This window comes from Acomys russatus, chromosome 5, assembly GCF_903995435.1.
Source record: "Acomys russatus chromosome 5, mAcoRus1.1, whole genome shotgun sequence".
In the NCBI taxonomy this organism is placed as follows: Eukaryota; Metazoa; Chordata; class Mammalia; order Rodentia; family Muridae; genus Acomys; species Acomys russatus.
In genome coordinates this window covers 64,591,242-64,614,051 of record NC_067141.1, presented here as the reverse complement: position 1 = coordinate 64,614,051, position 22,810 = coordinate 64,591,242, and the positions used below count along the sequence as shown (strand labels likewise).

The 22,810-nt window shown below is 44.3% G+C and overlaps 1 protein-coding gene across 1 annotated transcript in view; it reads left to right on the top strand.

Annotated features, from left to right (window-relative positions):
* Positions 1–9,194: 9,194 nt before the first annotated feature.
* Positions 9,195–22,810, top strand: part of Fbxw4 (F-box and WD repeat domain containing 4) — an 80,627-nt gene continuing 67,011 nt past the window's right edge. Inside the window, exon 1 of the mRNA XM_051146671.1 lies at positions 9,195–9,890. Within this exon, the coding sequence (XP_051002628.1) occupies positions 9,235–9,890 (656 nt within the window). The 5' untranslated portion in view covers positions 9,195–9,234. The remainder of the gene's footprint in view (positions 9,891–22,810) is intronic.

Here is a 22,810-nt window from a genome sequence, read left to right as displayed (position 1 = left end):
AAGGGCTGTATTCCCCCCATACCCATCTCCCTGCCCTTTTTTTTTTTTTTTTTTTTTTTTTTTTTTTTTTTTTTTTTGAGAGAGAGAAAGAGCTCACAATTTAGCTCTGGCAGGTCTGGAATTCACAGAGATAGGTTTTCCTTTGCCTCCCAAGTTCTAGGATTAAACACATGTGTGGTCATGTCTGGCTAGCTTTAACTTTTTAAAAATTTATTTATTATTATGTATACAGTGCTCTGCCTGTGTGTACACCTACATGACAGAAAAAGGTATTAGATCACATTATAGATGGTTGTGAGTCACCATGTGGTTGCTGGGAATTGAACTCAGGACCTATGGAAGAACAGACAGTGCTCTTGACCTCTGAGCCATCTCTCCAGCTCAGCTTTAACTTTCTTAACTCTACAAAATATTATTAAGTTAGGAGCCTTTAATTAAACTCTGATTCAGTGGGCCATCTCATTTGTGACTACATCTCAGTCAGGAAACTTGGAAGGTCTAATTGATCTCTATTGTCTTAAGGAGTAGACTAGTTTGAGGACTGACCCTTCTGACTGCTCGCCTGCTGCTGGAGGAAGATTTTTGACCTGTGTGGGTATGGGTAAAATGTGCTGAGTGGTGCTGCACCCACCAAGTTTCCATGACTCCAGTGAGTTGTCCTTGGCCTCCACATATATGCCTTGGCACCTGTGACTGCCAACTAAATAAATGAAAAGGAAACAAAACTGCCCACTGTATTTCCCCACACACATTTTAAACAGGAACTGAAACCTAATAGCTGATAAATAAATGACAACCTGAGGCGCCATTCATTGGCATGAATGTCTTAAGTTAAGCACCATTACATGATATTAATAATAACGGTAGAACCGAGAAAAGGAATTTTATCTTAATTTATTCGGTTGTTTTATTTTGATTTGGGGTCTCGTTTTGTAGCCCAAGCTGGTATGGAACTCTTTATGTAGACTAGGCTGGCCTGTAATTCAAAAGGTGCACTCGCCTCTGCCTCCCAAGTGTCCCATTATGCCTAGAGCTCTTTCTTTTTTCTTTTTTCTTTTTTATCGAGACAGAGCCTCACACTACAGCTCAGGTTGGCCTGAAGCTTGCAGAATTATTCTCGAGTCAGCCTCTAGTGCTGGGATAAGAATCACCACGCCCAGTTTAAGATTTTTGTATGTAGCCGGGCATGGTGGCGCATGCCTTTAATCCCAGCACTCGGGAGGCAGAGGCAGGCAGATCGCTGTGAGTCCGAGACCATCCTGGTCTACAAAGTGAGGCCAGGACAGCCAGGGATATACACAGAGTAACCTGGCGTTTCTTGGGAAAGAACTCATGAGATCATATTTGTGTTTATGACTAGTAGATGACTGATTTTACTGATCCTCTTTAAACATAACAAAATCTGAAAGGGATGGTAAGAAATCTCCAGTAATTGTGAAACTTCCACAGGGCCATACAGATTTCTGTCTCTTCAGGTTTTGTATCTTCCATTGTTGTCAAGAGAGTTGGTATTCCAGCAGGTAAAGATCAGAAAGTCCACAAAATCTGATGCCATGTGGTAGTGTAGGAATTTGTCCACAGCCTCATGTTGATGGTTCTATATTTATTTCTTTAATTTCCTCCAGCCAAATATGCTTGATACTAAAGATAGGCTGGCATTAGCTGTTGACAAAAAGTAGCCTGTCATAGGCCCATTCTTGTCAGTGTTACTTACCTGGGACATTTCCTGAATTTAATTTATTTAAAAATCAGTAATTGAAAATGTGTTTTCTCAGCTGGGTGCGGTGCCACATGCCTTTAATCCCAGCATTCTGGATGCAGAGGCAGGCGGATCAAGGCCAGCCTGGTCTACAAAGTGAGTTCAGGACAGCCAAGGCTACACAGAGAAACTCTGTCTTGAAAAACCAAAACACACACACACACACACACACACACACACACACACACACACACACACACACACACACACACAAGAAAAGCTGCAAAGTCAGAATTGTATCTTGAAATAGTGCCTGCCTTTCTTGCTTATTTTTTGGGGGTTTGGTTGTTTGTTTTCTTTTTGGCGACATGGTTTCTCTGGGTAGCCCTGACTGTCCTGGAACTAGCTCTGTAGACCAGGCTGGCCTCCAAACGCCTGCCTCTGCCTCCTGAGTGCTGGGATTAAAGGAGTGTGACACCACCGCAGCTCTTTCTTTTTTTTTTTTTTCCTTTTTGGTTTTTCGAGACAAGGTCTCTCTGTGTTAGCCTTGGCGGTCCTGGAAAATTTTTAGCTTGTTTGTTTGTTTATTTGGTTTTTGAGACGAGGCTTCTCTGTGTAGCCCTGGCCATCTTGAACTTGCTTTGCAGACCAGGCTTCGCCTTGAACTCACAGAGATCCGCATGTCTCTGCCTCCCGAGTGCTGGGATTAGAGGCGTGTGCCACCACTGCCCTCTTGCTTTTTCTTGAAAGATAAAGTCTCACATAGTCCAGGTAGCTTCCAACTCGCTGTAGCTGAATGACCTTGAGCTGATCCACCTGCCTCTACCTTCTCAGTGCTGTTCTCCAGTACTGTAGAGACCAAATCAACACAATTTTGTGTTCAGGGCCTGACCATTATGACCACCCCTCCCCCCTGGAGTTTTTAGAGAGAACCACAAACACACAGCTAGAGGGCTATGATCTGTGAAATCACTTGGAATTCTTGTGCACGGGAGAGGTGTAAAATGAACTTCTAAACAGTACAACATAGGCTGACAGTGTAGCTCAGAGGCCCGAGTGCACACAAACAAACAAAGCCCAATTTCATTATTATTTTACATTTGTAAATACCTCTTGGGCCCTTTTCCTTTAGACATGACTACCAATGTAACACATGCTCACTGCAGAAAACCTAGAAAACACAGCACAGTGTGAAGTATTGTCAAACAGAACAAGGCACAACTCCACAGTCATTTCTAGCATTTGTTATAAGTCCCTTCCGGGCTTTTTTGGATAAAGTAATTATTTCAAGTCAGTACTTGCTTGAAATTGTTTCATATGAAATAAAAAATGTTTTTTTCCTGGGTGGTGGTAATGCACTCCACTCAGGAGACAGAGGCAGGTGGATTTCTGTGAGTTTGAGGCTAGCCTGGTCTACAGACTGAGTTTCAAGACAGCCAGGAACCCTGTTTCAAGAAAAAGAATTTTTTTCTCTGTAAGTATGGTAAAGAAGGTAGATCATAGATCCATATAGCAGTGACGTTCCTAAAAGACTTTTAGATGTTTCCTGTATTTATGAGAAGCTTGTTTACAAAAAACATTTACGGTGAGGACTCTTTTTTGGTTTTTTAAGACAGGGTTTCTCTGTGTAGCCTTGACTGTCCTAGACTTGCTTTGTAGACCAGGCTGGCCTCGAACTCACAGTGATCTGCCTGCCTCTGCCTCCCAAGTGCTCGGATTAAAGGGGTGTGCCACCACCACCTGGCTCACTGTGAGGACTTTTATTTCCCCTCTTTTTAAAAAAAAAAGTTTTTAATTTACATGCATGATTATTTTGCCTGCATATATGTTTGTGCACCACATGTGTGCCTGGTGCCCATGGAGGTCAGAGGAAGACATTGGTTGTTCTGGAACTGGAATTACAGACAGTTGTCAGCCACCATGTGGGTGCTGAGAACTGAACCTGGGTCTGCCAGGGCAGTATGGATCATTGAGCCATCTTTCCAGGCTCTCTTCTTTCTTATATTAAACTTTGTTCTTTATTTTATTCTTTCATGACACATTTATCTCTGATCTCTTTGAGACAGAATCTCATGTACCTCAAGGCTGGCTTCACATTGACAATGTAGTTAAACTTCTGATTCTCCTGTTTCCACCGTTCCAGTGCTGGACTGGAAAAGATAAATAAGGTTTGAAGAAAATTGGGTGGCTAGTTAAGAATTCTGTCAGTAGTTGAGCAGGGAGACAGAACCAGAGGTCCTCAAGTTTGGAGTCAGTCTGAGTTACACAATGAGATCCTGTTTCAAAACCAAAAAACAAATACAACCCCTAGACGCTTAGGCGGTGTCTCTGTGGGTAAGATGTTTGTCACGCTCACACGAGGAGCTGAGTTCAATGCCCAGCACCCACGTAAATGTCAGGTGTGATGGTTCATGTGCTTCTGTAAGCAGAGGCAGTTCAATCCTCCGAGTTCACTGAGCAGCACACCTTGTCAGTTAGTGAGCTCCAGGTTCACTGAGAGACTCAAAGAAGCAAAGTGGAGGGAAACTGGGAACCTGTCATCTATTTCTGGCCTCTAGACACATGAGCACACATGTGTACACATACCACATGACCATATGTGTGTACACATAAACACTAATATAGACACACACACACACACACACACACACAGGCGTAGGAAGAGAGATCACTAAAACAATCCTCCTCCAAATACAAAACCAAGTAAGCAGGCATTTATTTATTTATTTATTTGTTTGTTTGTTTATTTATTTATTTTATGTATATGAGTGCTCTGTTTTCATGTACATCAGAAGAGGGAATCAGATTCCATTATAGATGGTTGTGAGCCACCATATGGTTGCTGGGAATTGAACTCAAGACCTCTAGAAGAGCAGCCAATGCTCTTAACTGCTGTGCCATCTCTCCAGCCCCTGAGGCATATGCCTTTAATCTGAGTGCTGCATGGCAGAGGCAGGCAGGTCTAAATAGCAAGTTCCTGGCTAGTCAGAGCTATACAGTGAGACTCTGCCTCTACAAAAAAAAACAACACAAATAACCAAAACAACAACAGACAAATCCAAGAAGAGCAAAGAAACCTGTTTTGGCACTGATCTAGGCTTCAAATCTCCAGCCTCCTCTGTACAAAGTGTGTTTGGACTCACAATGACTTAATTTTTCTCTTCAAAATATTTTATTGATTTTTAAAAGGTTGATTCATGCTTACAGTACAAAAGAAACAAAACCCAAGAAATATAGAAAAATCTTAAAGTAAAAAAAAAAAAATTGAAAAATTAGACCACCAGGAAAAAAATCATAATCAGCTTTATCCTCAAACACCCCCCTTCTGCATATATGACTCAGTGAGTAAAGGTGGCCGCCTCTGAGCACGAGGAATGGCGTGAGTTCTAGCCTGGGATCTACATGGTAGGACAGAACTGACTCCTGCAATTTGTCCTTTGACCTTCACACATGTACTGTGCCATTCATGACCCCACCCACCAGATAATTAAGTAAAAAGTTCATGTAATAATATTAAATTGATTAGTGTCTAAGGTTATTTGTGCCTGTGTGCGGAGGTCAGAGGACAGCATTCAGGATCAACTGTCTCCTTCTACCATATGGGTCTCTGGGATCCAATGCAGGTCATGAGGACTGGAGGTAGGTGGTAGGAATTTCATCCACTGAGCCATTTCATCAGTCCAGACTGTTACCAAATTAAAGGAAAAAAGTACAGTGGATACACAATGAAGGAGTTGCCAAACTTCAGTTAAGTTTTCTTCAGCAAGAACATATGAGTTCCTATAAATTCCTTTAAAGAAGCAACTGAGAGCCTGGCATGGTGGCACCCACCTTTAATCCCAGCACTCGGAGGCAGAAGCAGGCAGATCTCTGTGAGTTCAAGGTCAGCTGGTCTGCAAAGTGAGTCCAGGACAGCCAAGGCTACACAGAGAAACCCAGTCTCGGGGTGGGTGGGGGGGGGGTGCGAGGCAGGGGTGAGAAAAAGAAAAAACAAACAAACAAACAAAATAAAAAACAGCTTAAAAAAAAAAGAGGAATATTCAGGACAATATATAGACAGTTCTTCTGACGATGGCCGACAAAGTGTAAGTTGTTATTATTGTAGAGGAATAACAGTTCATGTGTTAATTAAAAGCTTAGGATATAGCACAGTAGCAAAGTACCTGCTTACCACCTGTGAAACACTGGGCTCAATCCCTGGTACTAAACAAAACTGAAACAAAACAAAACTGAAAGAGTAGGCCAGGCTGGATTCGAACTCTCCAACTCTCCTGCCTCCACCTCCAGGGTAATGTGATTATAGGTGTGTAGTACCACATCTGACTGGCAATCAATGGCAACTTGATTTATGTGTCTTTGTGCACATGTTCCTGTGTACGTGTGTGTGTGCGCGCACAGGTGTGGAGGCCAGAGGTCGATGTCAGATGTCTTCCTACTTTATTTCTGAGACAGGGTCTCTCACGGAATCCAGGGCTTGCACAATCGCTGGTCACTAAACACCAGCTCTCCTCATGTTGTACGTATGTGGTGCTGGGGTCGCAGGGCTGAGGCTCAGTCTGGGTCTGCGCTTTAGTGAGGAAACCATCCCCTCAGCCCCTGGACTTTGATGTTTTCAAACAATGGATGAAGGCAATATGGAATAACAGGTAAGATGTGCTCGTTTAGCTGTGCATGTTAACCCTGCTGTTTTACTGAGCTAGTTATTTTAAAAAAAAAATTGTCTCTAAGTCTCCTACTAAACACTAGATATAATTAACAAGGACAAACCATGTTATATGCAAACAACAGGTTAAAATTACTTAAATTTAAAAAAAGATTTATTTACTATTATGTATACAGTGTTTTGTCCGCAGGCTAGAAGAAGGCATCAAATTACATTATAGATGGTTGTGAGCCACTATGTGGTTGCTGGGAATTGAACTCAGGACCTTTGGAAAAGCAGGCGGTGCTCTTAACCACTGAGCCATCTCTCTAGCCCAAAGTTCCTTAAATTTAAGTAGGGCTCTGAACCCATACATAATATCCATCACTGCCTTCTTGTCAGAGTGGTTCACAGCACACAGATGCAGCAGGATGCACAAATGCTGACCTAATGATCCGATCACTTCAATTTACAATGTACCTTAACAGACTTCTAACAGCATCAGACCTGAGACTAAGCCAATTTACTATAATGATCTCTAAAGAGACAGTCTAAAAATTCTTTGGTTGTATTGAGATGTGCCTTTTGCCATTTCATTTACATACCAAACATTAATATACCCAAATATTCTTTTTAACTGTGGCCTGAAGTTTGGACATTGTTTTCTGAACAAAGCCTTTGTTGTATTTTTTTTAAAGGGAATGTATGCATATGCGGCTTTTGCTTTTTTTTTTTTTTTTTTTTTTTTGGTAACAGGATTTGAGCTGTAGGTATCACTGAGAACTTTCTTAGAGGAGTTCAAAGCATTTTACAGGGATCAACTCATTTATCCTTTGAAAGTAAAGCAGAGGCGTTTATCTCCGCTACAGACTCAGAACACCAAAAGGCCAGGGTAGGCAGGGTTTTTTGTTGTTGTTTTGTTAAGATCAAAAAGTAATTCTAGGGCGATTCCAGATTCCGGTCTGACCTTGTTGCGTGGTGCCTTGGCAGCTCTGCAGTACAATGCAGGGGCTTCCCCTGCTCTCCCCTCCGCTATGCCAGGTTTCCAGCAAGTTAAAGTCTTGTTTGTTCCTGATCCTCAAGAATGGCTGTTAAGGTAGAAGTACAAAAGAAAATTCTCCAGTCATTCTTATATGGCTTTTTGAGTCTTACTATGGACCCTTGGTTGGTGGGGGATTTGCTTTGTAGACCAGGATGGCCTTAAAATTGTGATTTCACTGTGTCCCCAACTGCTGGGTTACAGGTGTGTGCCTCTACACCTTGCTTCTTATATAGATTCAGGAAAAAGAAAACTTATCTTCCTTTTCTTTTTTTTTTTTTTTTTGGTTTTTTGAGACAAGGTTTCTCTATGTTATCTTAGTGGTCCTGGACTCGCTTTGTTGACCAGGCTGACCTCGAACTCACAGCGATCCGCCTGCCTCTGCCTCCCGAGTGCTGGGATCAAAGGCGTGCGCCACCACACTTGGCTTCCCTTTTTTTTTTTTTTTTTTTTAAGACAACGTCTCAGTGTGTAGCCCTGGCTGGCCTGAGCTCAGAGATCTGCCCGCCTCTGGTTTCCCAGTTCCATGTTTATTAGCATGCTCCACCATTTGGTTCTTCCAAGTCTTACTATGTCTAACAGAGAAATAACATGAGCCACAAAATTAGTCATGAAAATAATTTTGAGCAGCCGGGCGTGGTGGCACACGCCTTTAATCCCAGCACTCAGGAGGCAGAGGCCAGCCTGGTCTACATAGTGAGTCTAGGATACCCAAGGCTATACAGAGAAACCCTGTCTCGAAAACTCAAAAAATCAAAACAAAACAAAACAAAAGAAAATAATTTTGAGCTTTCTAACAATTACACTTAAATATACTGAATTCAGTCCAGCATGTCCAAATTACTAACAATGAACATGTAATATAAAGTTATGTAAGATAGTTCATATTCTTTTCCCCGTCTAGTCTTTCAAAACTGGCTGTGTATTTCACTGATGCTTATCGCATCGTTGAGCCTGAACAGGCTGCTTTTCACACACACAGATACCACGTGTGATTAAAGTGGCCTCACAGACCACGTGGGGCAGCATAGGTCTAAACTTCCGAAGCTCTGAAGGGTTTAGTAAATCCAGGGGTGGTACGGGAAATAAATCTGACGGAATCCCGGAGAATCAACTTGCCCTAAGTAAGGACTAATTAAAAAAAACCGTGACCGGCCATGTTCCGATATGCTGCTTGGTTTGGGAGCTATGGCCTCAGGATGTATAGGCTGTTTTTACTTCCCCCAAATATTGTCTAATTATATTGGTACACCTCCAGGATTATGGTTCATAGCCATCGAGAGACCAAGAGCAAGGGCCCTTTCTAACTTCTGGGTTGCAGTTTTTTAAAGAATCTGGTATGTGGCTTGTGGAAAGAAAGAGGAAAGGCTTCTAGAAGCAAAAGGCCTCTTGAGGGCAGAGGTTTCACCTTGATTCCTGAAGCCACAGGCTCCTGTATGTGGCCTAGGATGGAAACGTTCTGTGAACCTTTCAACAACCCTTTTCTTTCTTTTTAAAAATTTGGGTAGGCTCTTTCTCTGTAGGCCAGGCCAGCCTTGAACTCATGGCCATCCTCCTGCCTTAGGCTCATGCTGAGATCACAGACGTGAGCCAGCAAGTTTGGTTCCTCCGTGCAGTCTTGAAGATGTCTGTTTCAACCAGATGTTCCTGGTGCTCCAGAAGATGGGGGTGTCAGCACCCAGGTTGGGGTTTGCACCCCGAAATGAGGGCGTGAGGGGCGGGTCCCGGCTTGGGCCCGCGCCGCCCCATGTGACCCGGTCCGACATGGTGTCGCCTCCTCTCGAGGAGGCGTTGGCGGCGACGGCGTCGTCGTCTTCGGCTCCGCTGCGCGTCGAGCGGGCCCCGCGGCCGTTCATGGGCAGCCAGGGCCGCTCGGGTTCCCCCGGGCCCAGGGAAAGCGAGGGCGGGGAGGCGAGGAAACTGCAGGCCGCGCGGGGAAAGCGAGGGAAAGGGAGAGGGAAAGGGAAAGCGGGCACCGGGCACAGCGGAAGAGGAAGCGGGACGGAAGGGAAGCCGGGCCTGCAGCGGACGAGAAAGGCAGCGGGGCCCGGGGCTGAGGCCGCCCGGGGGCAGGAAGGAGCCGGAGGCGGAGGCGTGGAGGGAGAGCCGAGAAGCTCCGGGAAGCGGGATGAAGAGAGCGCAGAGCAGGAGGAGGAGGAGGAACGGAGGGTCGGGACCGGGCGGCGGGAGGACGGCAGCCTGGAGAGAGGACAGGAGCGAGGGCGTCCGGCGTGGGGCGGCATCCCGGGAACCCGGACGGCCATGGCGGCGGCGGCAGCGGAGGACGCGGCGGCTGCGGAGCTGGCCAGCCGTCCGGCCGCGGGGCCCGCGCTCTGGCGCCTGCCGGAGGAGCTGCTGCTGCTCATCTGCTCCTACCTCGACATGCGAGCCCTCGGCCGCCTGGCCCAGGTGTGCCGTTGGCTGCGGCGCTTCACCAGCTGCGACCTGCTCTGGCGCCGGATAGCCCGGGCCTCGCTCAACTCCGGCTTCACGCGGCTCGGCACCGACCTGTAAGCGCCCGCTCGCCCGCCCGCTCCCCGCCCCGGGCCGGCCAGCGTCCTGGGAAAGGGCGGGGCGCCGAGGCCTGCTCGGCTCGGGGCCGTGTAGTACCGTGAATACCGAAACCCAGATTCGGCCCCCCCACCCCCGCCCCCACCCCGCCCCCAGCACCCTCGGGGAATCCTGATGTCACCCCTCTTCAAGAATCCCACACCCGGGAAAGCTTCCGGAGAGCATCCCTTAGTCAGCGCCCTCCCTGGTGGGCGGCTACTCACAATTAGCCATCCTAAAAGTACTCTTGAGCCCCAGTGTGTCTTTCCCCAAAGGTCTCACTCCCTGGCCAGGTTGCTCTGTGTCCTGAGTGCCAGGCCCCTGAAGGACGACGACCCAGAACCACTAGGTGTTTTTGTGGCCTTTCACCCAGTCCACTCTCTCAAAGGTTAGGTAGGCTTCAGAGCTCAGATAAAGTCAAATATGCAGAAAGGGGCTTAGATCCTTTAAAAAAAAAAAAAAAAGCTTTTGCCTCATTGTCAACATTTTAGGACGTGATTCATGCAGAAGGACCCACAAATGATGTCTTCCAAGATATTGCAGCTTGACCGAGTAATGTCTGAGCCCCATGAATGTAAAACATTCCTTAAACACTTAAGACTGTTAAACAGGGGGAAAAAAAAAAGACTGTTAAACAGAACTGGTGAAGACAAAAGCTTTCAGATTGCACCCTGCCCTTGCTCAGTTGTAAGATAGGAGAATAGCAGTTTTATTTATTTATTTTTTTTAAAGGAGAAAACCTTAAGAAATCATTTCTGCACAACTATTTCCATTTTAAAAGTTTTTCAGTTGCACACCCCCTAATTGTCTACCCTGCACTTGCTCCCTTCCCCATCCTAACAGAATGAGTGCTAAAGTAATAACAATACTGTAATGGATTTTAAAGTATGCCACATACCCTGACATACATTTGTCTTGAATTAGTTACTTAGGAAAAAAAAAAAAAATCTCAAGATAGGTATTATTGAATCAAAGGGTTTGATAGGCAAAGGTTTTGGACCAAGTCACAGTATACCAGCAAAGAATGAGTGAACCAATTTTATGAGAAAATTAAACCAGAAACAAAACCTTTGCTATGTCAGTGAGTGAGGGAGAGTATGCCAAAGCTGTGTTACTTTGTATCTCTCATCACTGGCCAGGATAAATATTTTGCCATGTGTCTGTTTCACCTGTGAGACTGTCTCTTTCTACTCTTTGTTACTGGGGTCTTAGTGTTTTGGTTATAAATTTGGAATTTTTCTGGGTCATAAATGTTTGACTTTCACCTATCATCTTTGATGGAGATACATTTTCCAGTCGGTTTTTATTGTATTCTTATTAGAAAATTTTATACTTCATTAGAATCTGCTCCTCCCCCTTAACCTGAGAAATTTCTAATTCTTCCACAGGCCTGACAAATTTGATTGCTAACTAATTTTTTTATAACTTGATTTTTTTAATGGCATTTTTATCATTAGCACTTGTTTTGGTGGGAGGAGTAATATTCTTTTACTATGCTTTTCTCTAAATGGTTACTCAGTTATTGGTACACCTTTGGTTAAGCAATTCTCTTTCACTGTGTTTTGGGAAGTTTAAACACACACACTATATATGAATTTGTGTATTCAATGTCTGAGCTCTCACTCTTTTCCATCATATTCTGAGTATGCTGCTTCTTGCTAGAGTGATGTCTGCTAGGGTTAGGTTGTATTTGCTGCGCTGAAATGTCAGTGTCAGTGCTCCAATTCTACTCAGTTCATGGCCAGAAACATTCTATGCTTTTTCAAGGATTTTTGTGGTTTTCACTATAATGCCCTAAGAAGTCGCTTTTTATTTACTATTGGTTTGTTCCTATGTGCTTGTGTTTACTACAAATGCACTCTTTTCTGCATGATTTCTAAGGTATCATACTTTAGTAAGTTTTTACCTGACTCTTGTTTAACTAATCCTATTCTAGAACAATTTGTTGATGATGATTCCTTTGGATCTTAGGTGCATGTTCAGTCTAATCACCCATAAACATGAGTTGACCCCCCCTTTTTTATCTGAATAACTTTTTTAAGCCAAAGGGAAGACAATCCAAATTATATATATTTCAGTCTCTAGTAATCTATAGTAGAGTTGTAGACATTTTATATGCTTTTGTCTCTCCCCCGCCCCTCTTGTTTTTTTGTTTCTCAAGACAGGGTTTCTCTGTGTAGCCTTGGCTGTCCTGGACTCACTCTGTAGACCAGGCTGGCCTCGAACTCACAGCAGTCTTCCTGCCTCTGCCTCCTAAGTGCTAGGATTAGAGTTGTGCGCCCCTGCTCAAATGATATTTCTTATGGCTTTACTATTATTAGATATGTGTGTTTTAATTTTTTTGCATGTGTCCTAGCATGAAACATTGTCCTTCCAGAGAGGTTGTTTTGCTGTGGCAGTTGATGAAGAGCAGGGTCACTGCTCTGTTTTCTGGGTGCAGGTGGGGATCATTTGCCAGCGTGGCCTGCTGCTGGACAGCTGCAGAGCTTAATAAACCATCAAGAGAAGTAGTTGTCATCCCTGAAGAGATAGGGCGTGCAACTCAGTTTGTTCAGAGCATCAGGGAGCCTGCTCTCTGAGTGCAGAACACAGCTCCTAGCATAATGTGGGCTGTTCAGCTTTGGACTGATTCATTGCAGAATGGATAAGCAAGTTTGTCCTTATAAGCATAGTACAAAACTCGACTTTCTCAGAAGGCACATAATCCCACAGCTTCTGAGTTTTATCTCTTTAAAGACCAGGAATAACAGTGCTTAGTAAAATGAGGCCTAGCAGCTATGATTGTGTTCAGTGCTAGGAGGCCTTCCAGGAGAGCTTTCTCATTGCTTGGTTTCCCCTTTATTCTGCATATGTCAGAAGTGGGCATGATGTGATTTAGAAGTGCTGTCTAATTACAGGAGGGAACACACACAGACACCATCTTGAATGTTTTCACAAACATGACAGCAGAAACTGTGGGCTTAGAGATCGCGCTTGCTGTTTTAAGGGCCTTCTGATTTTCAGAAACACTAACTTCTAAGGTTTTACTGACCTTCCGGCCCAGGGCAAGCCCTGTTCAGTTTAGCTGTTCCTAACTGATCATAGCTTTGTTGAGTAAGATGAACTGCTTGGGTTCCTTGTGATTTGTTAATGGTCTTATGCTTGTGCTTGAAGGCATTTGAGCCACTTAAAAACCACAAACAAATAATTTGCTTCCCTTTAGGCCTCTTGCCCAAACAGTGAACACTAAGAAGTATCCTAAGTGGTTTTTTTTTTCTTCTCTCCTCCCCCTCTTTTTTCCCCCTTAGGAAACAAAAGGTAGTTTGAACCAGTCATCTGATTTCAAATTAGTTTTGTTTGAAAGCTTTATGAAGCCAAAGGGAATAGAAATATCTTGGTTACAATAATAAAAATCAAGGCAGTGCTTCATACAGCAATCTTCTGAGTAAAGAGTGAGGTGGGCACTAACCTAATTCAGTGTGTAAGAACAGAGCAGCAGACTTCAGCTCTGTCCATATATGATGCAGGCTATGTGCAAGAAGCGGCAAATTCTGATATTGATAATTATTGAGAGCAAAGAAAGGGGAAAATCTGCATAGGAACCTGTTTAGATAATATTTGCAAGTTCTATGTTCAAGAAAGCTTAGTAGATTCCCTTCTTTATGTCAGTGTTGCATATTTTCAAATAGGAATTGCCTTTAGATGTCCTGTGGACAGTTACCTGGGTGCTCTTTTATATCAGCCTGTGATAGATTTGCCTGGAACTAACAATGGGAGTCTGGGGAGTGGAGGTCCTGAGGTGTTTGCCCTGGCATGCAGCCTCATTCCTTTGGCCATCCTGCAGCCTTGGAGCTCTTTGAGGCTTGAGGATGAGGGTATCTATTTCAGTGATGATTAACATCCAGGGTGGTGAGATAGATGCAGATAAGCAGAGTGTGTTTGTTTGTTTTAAAATGGTTGTGCCTGAGAGTCCCCCACCATTGTGGTGGTGGTGGTGGGGCATGAAATTTACTTTCCTAACTGAATGGAGTGTGTTGTTGATTGGTCTCTTTAAGGTCTAAGCTATGATTTTTAGAAAATGCTTAGGAACTCAAAAGTAGTCTAGGCTTTCTTCTTATATTTTCTGTTTTATCTGGGGAGAATCACCCTCTCCTCAGCCCACAGATGTTGCCTGTAGGGCTGTGTTGTTGTAGTTGTTTTGGAAAGGCCTTATCTTCTTTTCTTTTCAATATTTATTTTATTCTTAATTATGACGTGTATTGATCTGTGCACATGGATGCAGTGCTTGGGGAGGTTGGGGACATTGGATCCCTGGTGCCAGACAAGGGTGCTGAGACTGAACCCAGGTCCTGTGCAAGAGCTGTCTGTGCTCTTAACCACCGAGCCATCTCTCCAGCCCCAGGCCTTATTATTATTATTTTTTAATGGTTTCTGAGTTAATAAAAGGAGGGTTCAGTTTACATGCTCACAGTAAATACACCTGCAGAAGCAGGAAATGGTTTGGTGCAGACCCTACCTTCAGAAACACACTGGGAGAAAGGAGGCCTCCAAGGCTGTGGGGCTGGAATAGCTCCTGCCTTTCCTAGTCACCTGGCCTTTGAACCATAGCAGTGACTTCTCTAACTTGCAAGGCATAATCACAGAGAAACCCAGACTCCACAGTCTGCAATGTGAGTTCTTTTGGAAATCTAGATTCTTCACTAGAAGTAAAATCTGGGCTGAGCTTCTGAAATTTAGGTGCTGTGAGGTTACTGAGGAAGCATACAGATTTTTAAATAATTATTTTCCAGTCCTTGACATAGAAAAGAATCTCCTTTGTGTGACAACTTATCCTTTACTCTGGCTTGACCTTGGCATTGGATTAGTGTATGGTACTGACTCCTAACCATGAAACAGGGAGAAATTCAAGGTGACTTTCCTTGAGGTCAAATTCTGGTAAATCTTGAAAAAAAAATTTTTTTTCTTGTTTTGGTTTTTTGAGACAAGGTCTCTCTATGTATCCTTCACTGTCCTGGACTCGCTTTGTAGACCAGGCTGGCCTCGAACTCACAGCAATCTGCCTGCCTCTGCCTCCCAAGTGCTGGGATTAAAGGTGTCTGCCACCAACGCCTGGCAAATTTTGAAAATTAAACATGAGAAGGAATAAAGGAAAAAAAAAATGGATTATGAGCTTTAGAGGGAAAATTGATTTCCCTGCCCACCCCTATCCACAGAAACTGATTTTTCAGAAAAATTTTCTGGTGTATCAACAGTCAGATGAGGTTGAGAAAGAAAAGGGATGGTTCGCTTCTGAGGCAGTCTTTTCTAGTCCACAGTCTTGTTCAGATGGATGGGCGTTAGAAGCAAGATGGCTGTACTAGTTAAGAATGTGCAGCTGGGTGTGGGTGTGGTGCGCACGCCTTTAATCCCAGCCCTGGGGAGGCAGAGGCAGGTGGATCTCTGTGCGTTCCAGGCCAGCCTGGTCTACAAAGCGAGTCCAGGACAGCCAAGGCTACACAGAGAAACCCTGTCTGGAAAACAAAATAAAACAAACAAACAAACAAAAAAACCCCAAAGAATGTACATATGAGTCCTAGCCCTGGGAACAGTCATCTAAAACAGAATGAGACTATCTGGAAAAAGACTTGACCCTTGTTAGAGGGTTGGCTGCCTGTCTCAGCTTTGAGTCAGTTCTTCATTTTCTTCAGACTGTGGACATCGCCCTCCCTGGAAGAATGGGCCACCCAATGGGCCCCTCTGCCTGCCCCTCTTTAGCCTACAATTAATTGCCTGCACATTCTTTCTTTTTCTCTTTCTTTTTTGGTATTTGACATGAGCTCAAGTTGCTGAGAAAGGTGACAACTGTGAAATGAAGACAGGGCTTGGAGACACCTTAAAAAATACACGTAAAGGCCATTAAATGACAAGAGCAGGCTGCCAGGCTCTTTCAAAACATTACCATGTCTGTTGACTTTCCATTCCTTGTTCACAGCACAAAATTGGAGGTCAAAGAATCATAGGAGTTAGAGATGGAAAAGACATTTGAGGTCAGCTAGTTCATCCCTCTGTCTTCTCCCACCCCTTATTCCAAATCAGTCCTTACAGTATATTTCCCCCCTCGGCTCTTGTACAGTTTTCACGGTCTTCACTCAGCCCCAGCCAGCACCTTTGGGGGATGATGTTGGAGGTTCTGTGCGGTTTCTCCTTGGTGGAGAGAGAGATTGCCCCTGCCCCGGCTGACATTCATGAGCTTCTTTGTTGGTGGTCTCAGCTGAAATGCTGAAGCTCACTGCCTGGCTCTCTGATGCCTGGTAATGGGGCTTTTCCTGATTGAGTTTGAAGAACACTAGTGTGTGATGACACCAGGAAAGAGGGGTCATTGTTGATTTAGTCTTGGATTTTTGCTTTTTAAAATCTCTTGACCTGAAGGGAAATAGATAGTGAGGGACAGGTGGCTAGTAATAATGGAAGTATATTAAATTGGTGTTTGATAAGAAATGTAACTAAGAATTGGTGGATTTGCCAGGCACAGTGACATACACCTTTAATCCCAGAAATTGGAAGACAGCAGCAGGTGGATCTTTGTGAATTCGAGGACAGCCTGTTTTATATAGTGAGTTCCAAGACAGCCAGAGACCTTGTCTCAAAATAAAAGGGGGGAAAGAAAGACAGACAGACAGACAGATAGACAGACAGACAAGAAAAAAAGACTTCACTGGAGAAGGTGCTTGCTGCCAAGCCCGAGAACCTGAATCTAACTCCCGGAGTCCACTAGGAGGAGAACCATGGCTCACAAGCTGTTCTCTGCCCTCTGCATACGTGCCGTGGCACATGGACAGCCATACTTGTTCTCGCTTTACCTCTCTTCTGCAGCTCCCCTTCTGCACACTAAATATAAAAAATGTGATTAAATAAACATAAAAAAATACTAAAACAAACAAACAAAAACCCAACCAACCAACCAACCAACTAAACAAACAAACAAAACCTAAGCCTGCCAAGCTCAGACTACATGCTTGTAGTCCCAGCACTCAGGGAAGCAGAGGCAGAGAGATCTCTATAAGTTCAAGGCCAGCCTGGTCTACAAAGTGAGTCCAGGATAATCAAGGCTACACAGAGAAACCCTGTCTTGGAAAACTAAAAACTAAAAAATACAAAAATACTAAGCCTGTGGAGTAGTTGGACACTGTTTCTGGAAATACAAGTTAGGAAAGAAGGAATTGCCTTTCTGAGGTGAAGCTTCAACTTTAAGGCAGAGAACAGAGCAATGGAGATAGACATCTGGGACAGGGGACATTGCTGTCTTTGCGGTGCCTTTGCTAGAAGAGATTTTAGTATTTGTGTACGTGCACATGTGTGTGGGCATGCATGCAATGATGTGTGGAGTTCAGAGGACAACCCACGGGAATTGCTTTTCTCCCTCCCTCTACCACAAATGTTCTAAAGATTGAACTCAGGGTGTCAGGTTTGGTGGCGAGTGTCCTTACTTGCTGAGCCACCTTGCAAACCCTTCCTTTTGCTTTAAGGGATCAGAAAAAAGAGAAGTCACGTTCATTGGCTCCGTGGTTTGGAAAGAGAAGAGTCATTTTTAGAGGCAGCTTTTGAGGGCTATCCCTAACTCCCACTTCTTGTTCCAGCAGCTGTTGGGAGCAGTCCGAAGGGGGTATTATGTTTCTTCTGGTAACTCTGCCAAGAATGAGAGGAAATCCACAGTCTGTGGAGTTTGGGGGGTAGGGAGGGGACAGGTGGCAGGTGATGGGACAGGGAAATTAAATTGTTTTATAGTAAATATGTCGAGATATTTTTCCCGGAGAGCTGTTTCACTGAAAGGAATAGTATATTTCCCCTGTTCACGAACTTAATGAGTTCCTTTCTTTAGAAAAGAGGAAATAGCTTTTAATATTTTTCTTTCTTGCAGTTCTAGCATTGACCTCCTATCTCTTTGGATTTCCTCTGAAAAGATGCACCAAGATTCAGACGTGGGTGGTATGCGCTCAAGTCAGGGCTCCCTGCAGCGATGTGTTGGGGAGAGCCTTGCTCATCCCTTACTTGCCTGCAGTTTGACTTACCACAGCAGCCTAGAAACTGGAGACCCAAGAACTGGCTGCTGGTGTATGGTTCACGTTTTCTCCATCCCTTTGTCCAGGCTCGTGGGACACTAGGGATTTTAAACCCTGGCTACTTGGGGTGATTAATATGGAACACAGTTCTAAGATTAAAAACAATAAAAAGTAACCCTGGGAAGCAGAGTGGTGTAATTATTCCTCACATTTCAGATGGGGAGTCGAGGGAAAAGAAGTCAAGAGAACAAAGTATCCCTCTAAGTCAGCCTGTGCCTAATTCATGACTCAGAGGGGAGGCCTGTCCGCACACATGCACACAAATAGTGGCTTCGTTTTTACTGTCGTTCATTCTCAGAAAGTGCTAGATCAGCCTTTCTGAAAGCTGTATTGTAGGAGTCTTAGAAAACTAATTCTGTAATCAAATGAATGTCAGAAATGCTGTGTGCCACATCCCCTCTTGCTCTTGGGGATCACAATGCCCAATGGTAAATTAAAGGCATTGGGAAGTCCTATAACAGAGAAGCCTGTTTAATTTTATCCTTCATTGTCCAAAATACTTTGAACATAAAATTTTTTTCTTGGTTAATATCTGTTAACATTTTGCTGAGCACATATTGGACAAGTGCCTTGCAAATTATAAACAGGAGAGATAGACGTGAGCACAGCCCAAATGCTGCGCCCACATAGGTAAGGACAGGGTTATGTCCAGCGCTTCTGAAACTGCTTTGGACGGCTTTGACACTCGGTATAGAAGTTGGATACTTACGATGAATTCTTAAATATGTGATATAATGCATATGCATTGGTAGGAAGAGTTTAAAATTTTTTAGGTTTATTTTTTATGTATAAGAGTGATTTGCGCCGGGCGTGGTGGTGCACACCTTTAATCCCAGCACTTGGGAGGCAGTGGCAGGTGGATCGATTTGAGTTCGAGGCCAGCCTGGTCTACAAAGTGAGCCTGGGACAACCAAGGCTACACAGAGAAACCCTGTCTCAAAAAAACAAAAAACCAAACAAACAAAAAGAGTGATTTTCCTGCATGTGTGTATGTATACTGTGTGTGTGCTGGGCATCTGTAGAGAGCAGAAGAGGGTGTCAGATTCCCTGGAACTGGGGTTATGGACAGATGTGAGTCATCATGTGGGTGTTGGGAACTGAACTTGTGTCCTCAGCAAGAATAAATAGTCTTTTTGAGACACGGTTTCTCTGTGTTGCCCTGGCTGTTCTGGAACTCACTCTGTAGACCAGGCTGGCCTTGAACTCACAGAGATCCACCTGCCTTTGCCTCCTGAATACTGGCATTAAAGGTGTGTGCCACCATCAATGGGCAGAACAAGTGGTCTTAACTGCTGCTGTTTCCTCAGCTCCAGGAAGACCTGAGCCTACAGGTGTTGTTGGAAGGGCAACTTGCCAGAGGGAGAATGGTACTCTGGAGAGCTCTTTAAAAAAATCTACATGGCAGCTAGCTCACAACTGTCTGTGATCCAGTTCCAGGGAATCTGACTCCCTCACACAGACACATGTAGACAAAACACTAATGCACATAAAATAAAAATAAACAAATTAAAAAGAAACCCTCTTTCTCCCTCCCTCCCTCTTGTTTTGAGATAGGGTCTTGCTGTGTTACTTAGGCTGGGGAGGGGAGACACGCAGATCCCTGTGTTCACTCAGACTAACCTAATCAGTGAGCCCCAGGCCAGTGAGAGTGAGAAGATCTGGGTGTGGTGGCCTAGTTTTTCAGTTTAGTGCTGAGTGGATGCTGAGAGGCAGGTGGCTCTATGGTTCAAGGCTAGTGGGCTTTACCCACCTAGCCTGGTGGGGTGGTGGTAGTTAGTTAGACTGGTCTCTTGAAGAGAAACAAGCATTGTCAAGGACAGAGATAGACTGCTGCTGGCAACATAGAAAGAGTGGGGCTTAAGTTTTTTCTACTTGTGATCCCTCTTTGCCGGATAATATTTTAAGTAAAACCTGGGGTATAAAAGTATATAAAATAGGTATACAAATAAAAAGTTCACTGATACTAAGTCATAATGAAATGTACAGTAAAACAGGTCTTTGTTATACATAACTTTACCATTTAATGAAGATGAGGTGCATGGATGGATTTGCAGGAGGACTTGGGTGGTGGCTGCATATTTGATGTACAATCATGTAGAGTCCCTTTAGTGTTTTCCTAGCTGAGTGGTGCTTTGGTATGTGAGTACCATGCTGAGACCCCTTTCTTGCATCAGTTTGTAATACAAAATGGCAAACGATTGTTTCGGGCCATTTTAGAAATTGATGGAAATGTTACCATAATCTCAAGCTAAAATTTATTTAATGATTGTGTGTGTGTGTACATACGTGTGTGAGTGCATTTTGTTGTACATGTGGATATGTATATGAGTGTGTATGTGTGCTCATATAGAGATCGGGGTCGACACTGTGTCTCATCTTTCTTTTTCTTATTTTATTTATTTATAGACAGGGTCTTTCACTGAACTTAGTATTTGAGTTAGACTGGATGCTCTTAAGCCCCTGGGATCTACCTGTCTTTGCCCAAGCAGTGCCAGGATTTTATGGGGGTTTTGGGGACCCTGAGCTTAGATTCTTGTGCTCGTACAGCAAACGTTTCACTTGCTGAGCCATCCCCATGCCTGTGCTGGCATTAAGGGTACTTGCTGCCATGCCTGGCTTTTATGTAGGTCTGGAGATCTGAACTCCGGCCCCATGCCTGTGTGTCAAGAAATTTGCCAGTTAAGCTGCCATCTCCCTAGCCCAGTTTATTGATTTTTTTTTTTTTTAAAGAAATGAACTCAAGTTGGCAACTCAAACAGCAGATTTTAAGTCAAGCATTCTAACACAATATAATCCAAGACTAATTTAATACTTACATGCTGAGGAATGTGGCACAGAACCCTGTCTGTCTTAGACTCACATTGTAGACCAGGCTGGCCTTGAACTCACAGAGATCTAACTGCCTCTGCACCCTGAGTGCTGGGATTAAAGGTGTGCACCACCATGCTTGACAAAATACTGCAGTTTATAACATAAAATACTTGTTTCGGGCAGCAGTGGTCGGTGTTATGGCACAAAGACACACATATTACAAAGTGTACATGTTGTGTGTTCAGAGCAAGGCTGCAGTGAAGATGCAATGCAACATGGATAAACTTATCAGAACTACTTCTGATTTTTTTATGCATTTGGTTGTTTCACACTTAGAAACCTTTCACTGTTAGGGGATTTTTTATCACACCCACATAGAGTTGCAACACACAGTTTAGAAAGCTGTAATGTCGGTCACGGGCACCGGGTGAAGTGTGAAGGAGCAAATGTGGGACATGGACATGAGATAGATAAGTGAGCTGACATTAGGGGCCCTTTGAAGGAAGGCAGGGGCAGTCGTGTCAGCTCTATGCTCACCTGTGTATGGTCTTTCCTCATGTGGGCATGTTTCCTCTGTTTTTGCTTCACTTTAGATTTTGGGGTAATTTAACATGGTTTACTAATATTTCATTGAGCTTTTCAGAACCTTAATTGTAGCCATCTGCTGTTGGACGCAAGTCCAGATGAAGATTACAAGTTTCTCATTGGGGGCCTGGCATGGTGGTGCACACCTTTAATCCCAGCACCCGGGAGGCAGAGGTAGGCGGATCGCTGTGCGTTCGAGGCCAGCTTAGTCTACAAAGTGAGTCTGGGACAGCCAGGGCTACACAGAGAAACCCAGTATCGAAAAAGCAAGAAAACAAAACAAAAACCAAGTTTCTCATTGGGCTGCTTGCACGCTTAGAATGGGAGGACTGGTGGGCACAGGCAATATGGGGAAGATCTGCTTTCTGAAGAGGGGAAAAAAAAATCAAAGAAAAGGAGAGGTGGTGTTAAGGTAAAACCGAAGCCCCAGACTTCATTTTACATAAGTCTGTGCCCCCCTCATTGGCTCAGTGCCCCATGGCTTTGTTCCGCACTTGTCCCTTCTTCCCAAGTTCCAAAACAGTACTCTTCCCTGCTACTTCAGGAGCAATGTTGGTTATCGCAGGGAGTGATGCTTCAGATGGGACAGGAGAGGGAAGGGATCAGAGTCTTCTGATCCTGGAGATTCTGTAGCCCTAGCATCTCTCACCCCCCTCCCCGCACCCACGCCCCCACGCACACGCACACCCCTATTCCCAGCCATTTCTCTTCAGACCAGCTTTATTTCATTATTTTTGGGTTTGGGGTGTGAGGTTGGAGAGGGGGAAATGAACGGTCATGCTAGATGCTCTCCTAGATGATTTCTGCTCCTCTGGATTTACTTGTCAAGATTTCAAGGGGCCAGGTAACTTAGGGTAGGTGTATGATGTATTTATTTGTTTAAAATAGTTCATGCAGGTGGTGTGCATGGTGGCGCACACCTTTAATCCCAGCACTTGGGAGGCAGAGGCAGGTGGATCGCTGTGAGTTCAAGGCCAGCCTGGTCTACAAAGTGAGTCCAGGAGAGCCAAGGCTACATAGAGAAACATGTCTCCAAAAACAAAACAAACAAACAAACAAAAAAAGTTCATGCACCCAGGAATGCATTCAAACTCTAATGGTGACTAAGTGCCTGAAAGCTGAGATTGGGAGGCTGGGACAAGTGGAAAGATTATGCTGAGGCGAGGGAAGGAGGACTGGGAAAACGGCAGTTCAGCCAGGCCATGGGTAAACTTAGAGGTTTTTTTCCTTGCATTAACAGCCATAGGGAGAGCTGTATAGTGGCACTAAGCCTGCTGTCTAAGAGGACCACCCTTCCTTATATCAGCAACGGGAGAAATGCTTAGGCAGAGGCAGTTTCAAGGGTGAGAGCAAGGCCTTTACTGATTCCCAAGGGGCTCCAGCCTCTGTCCTCTCGGGTACTTTTC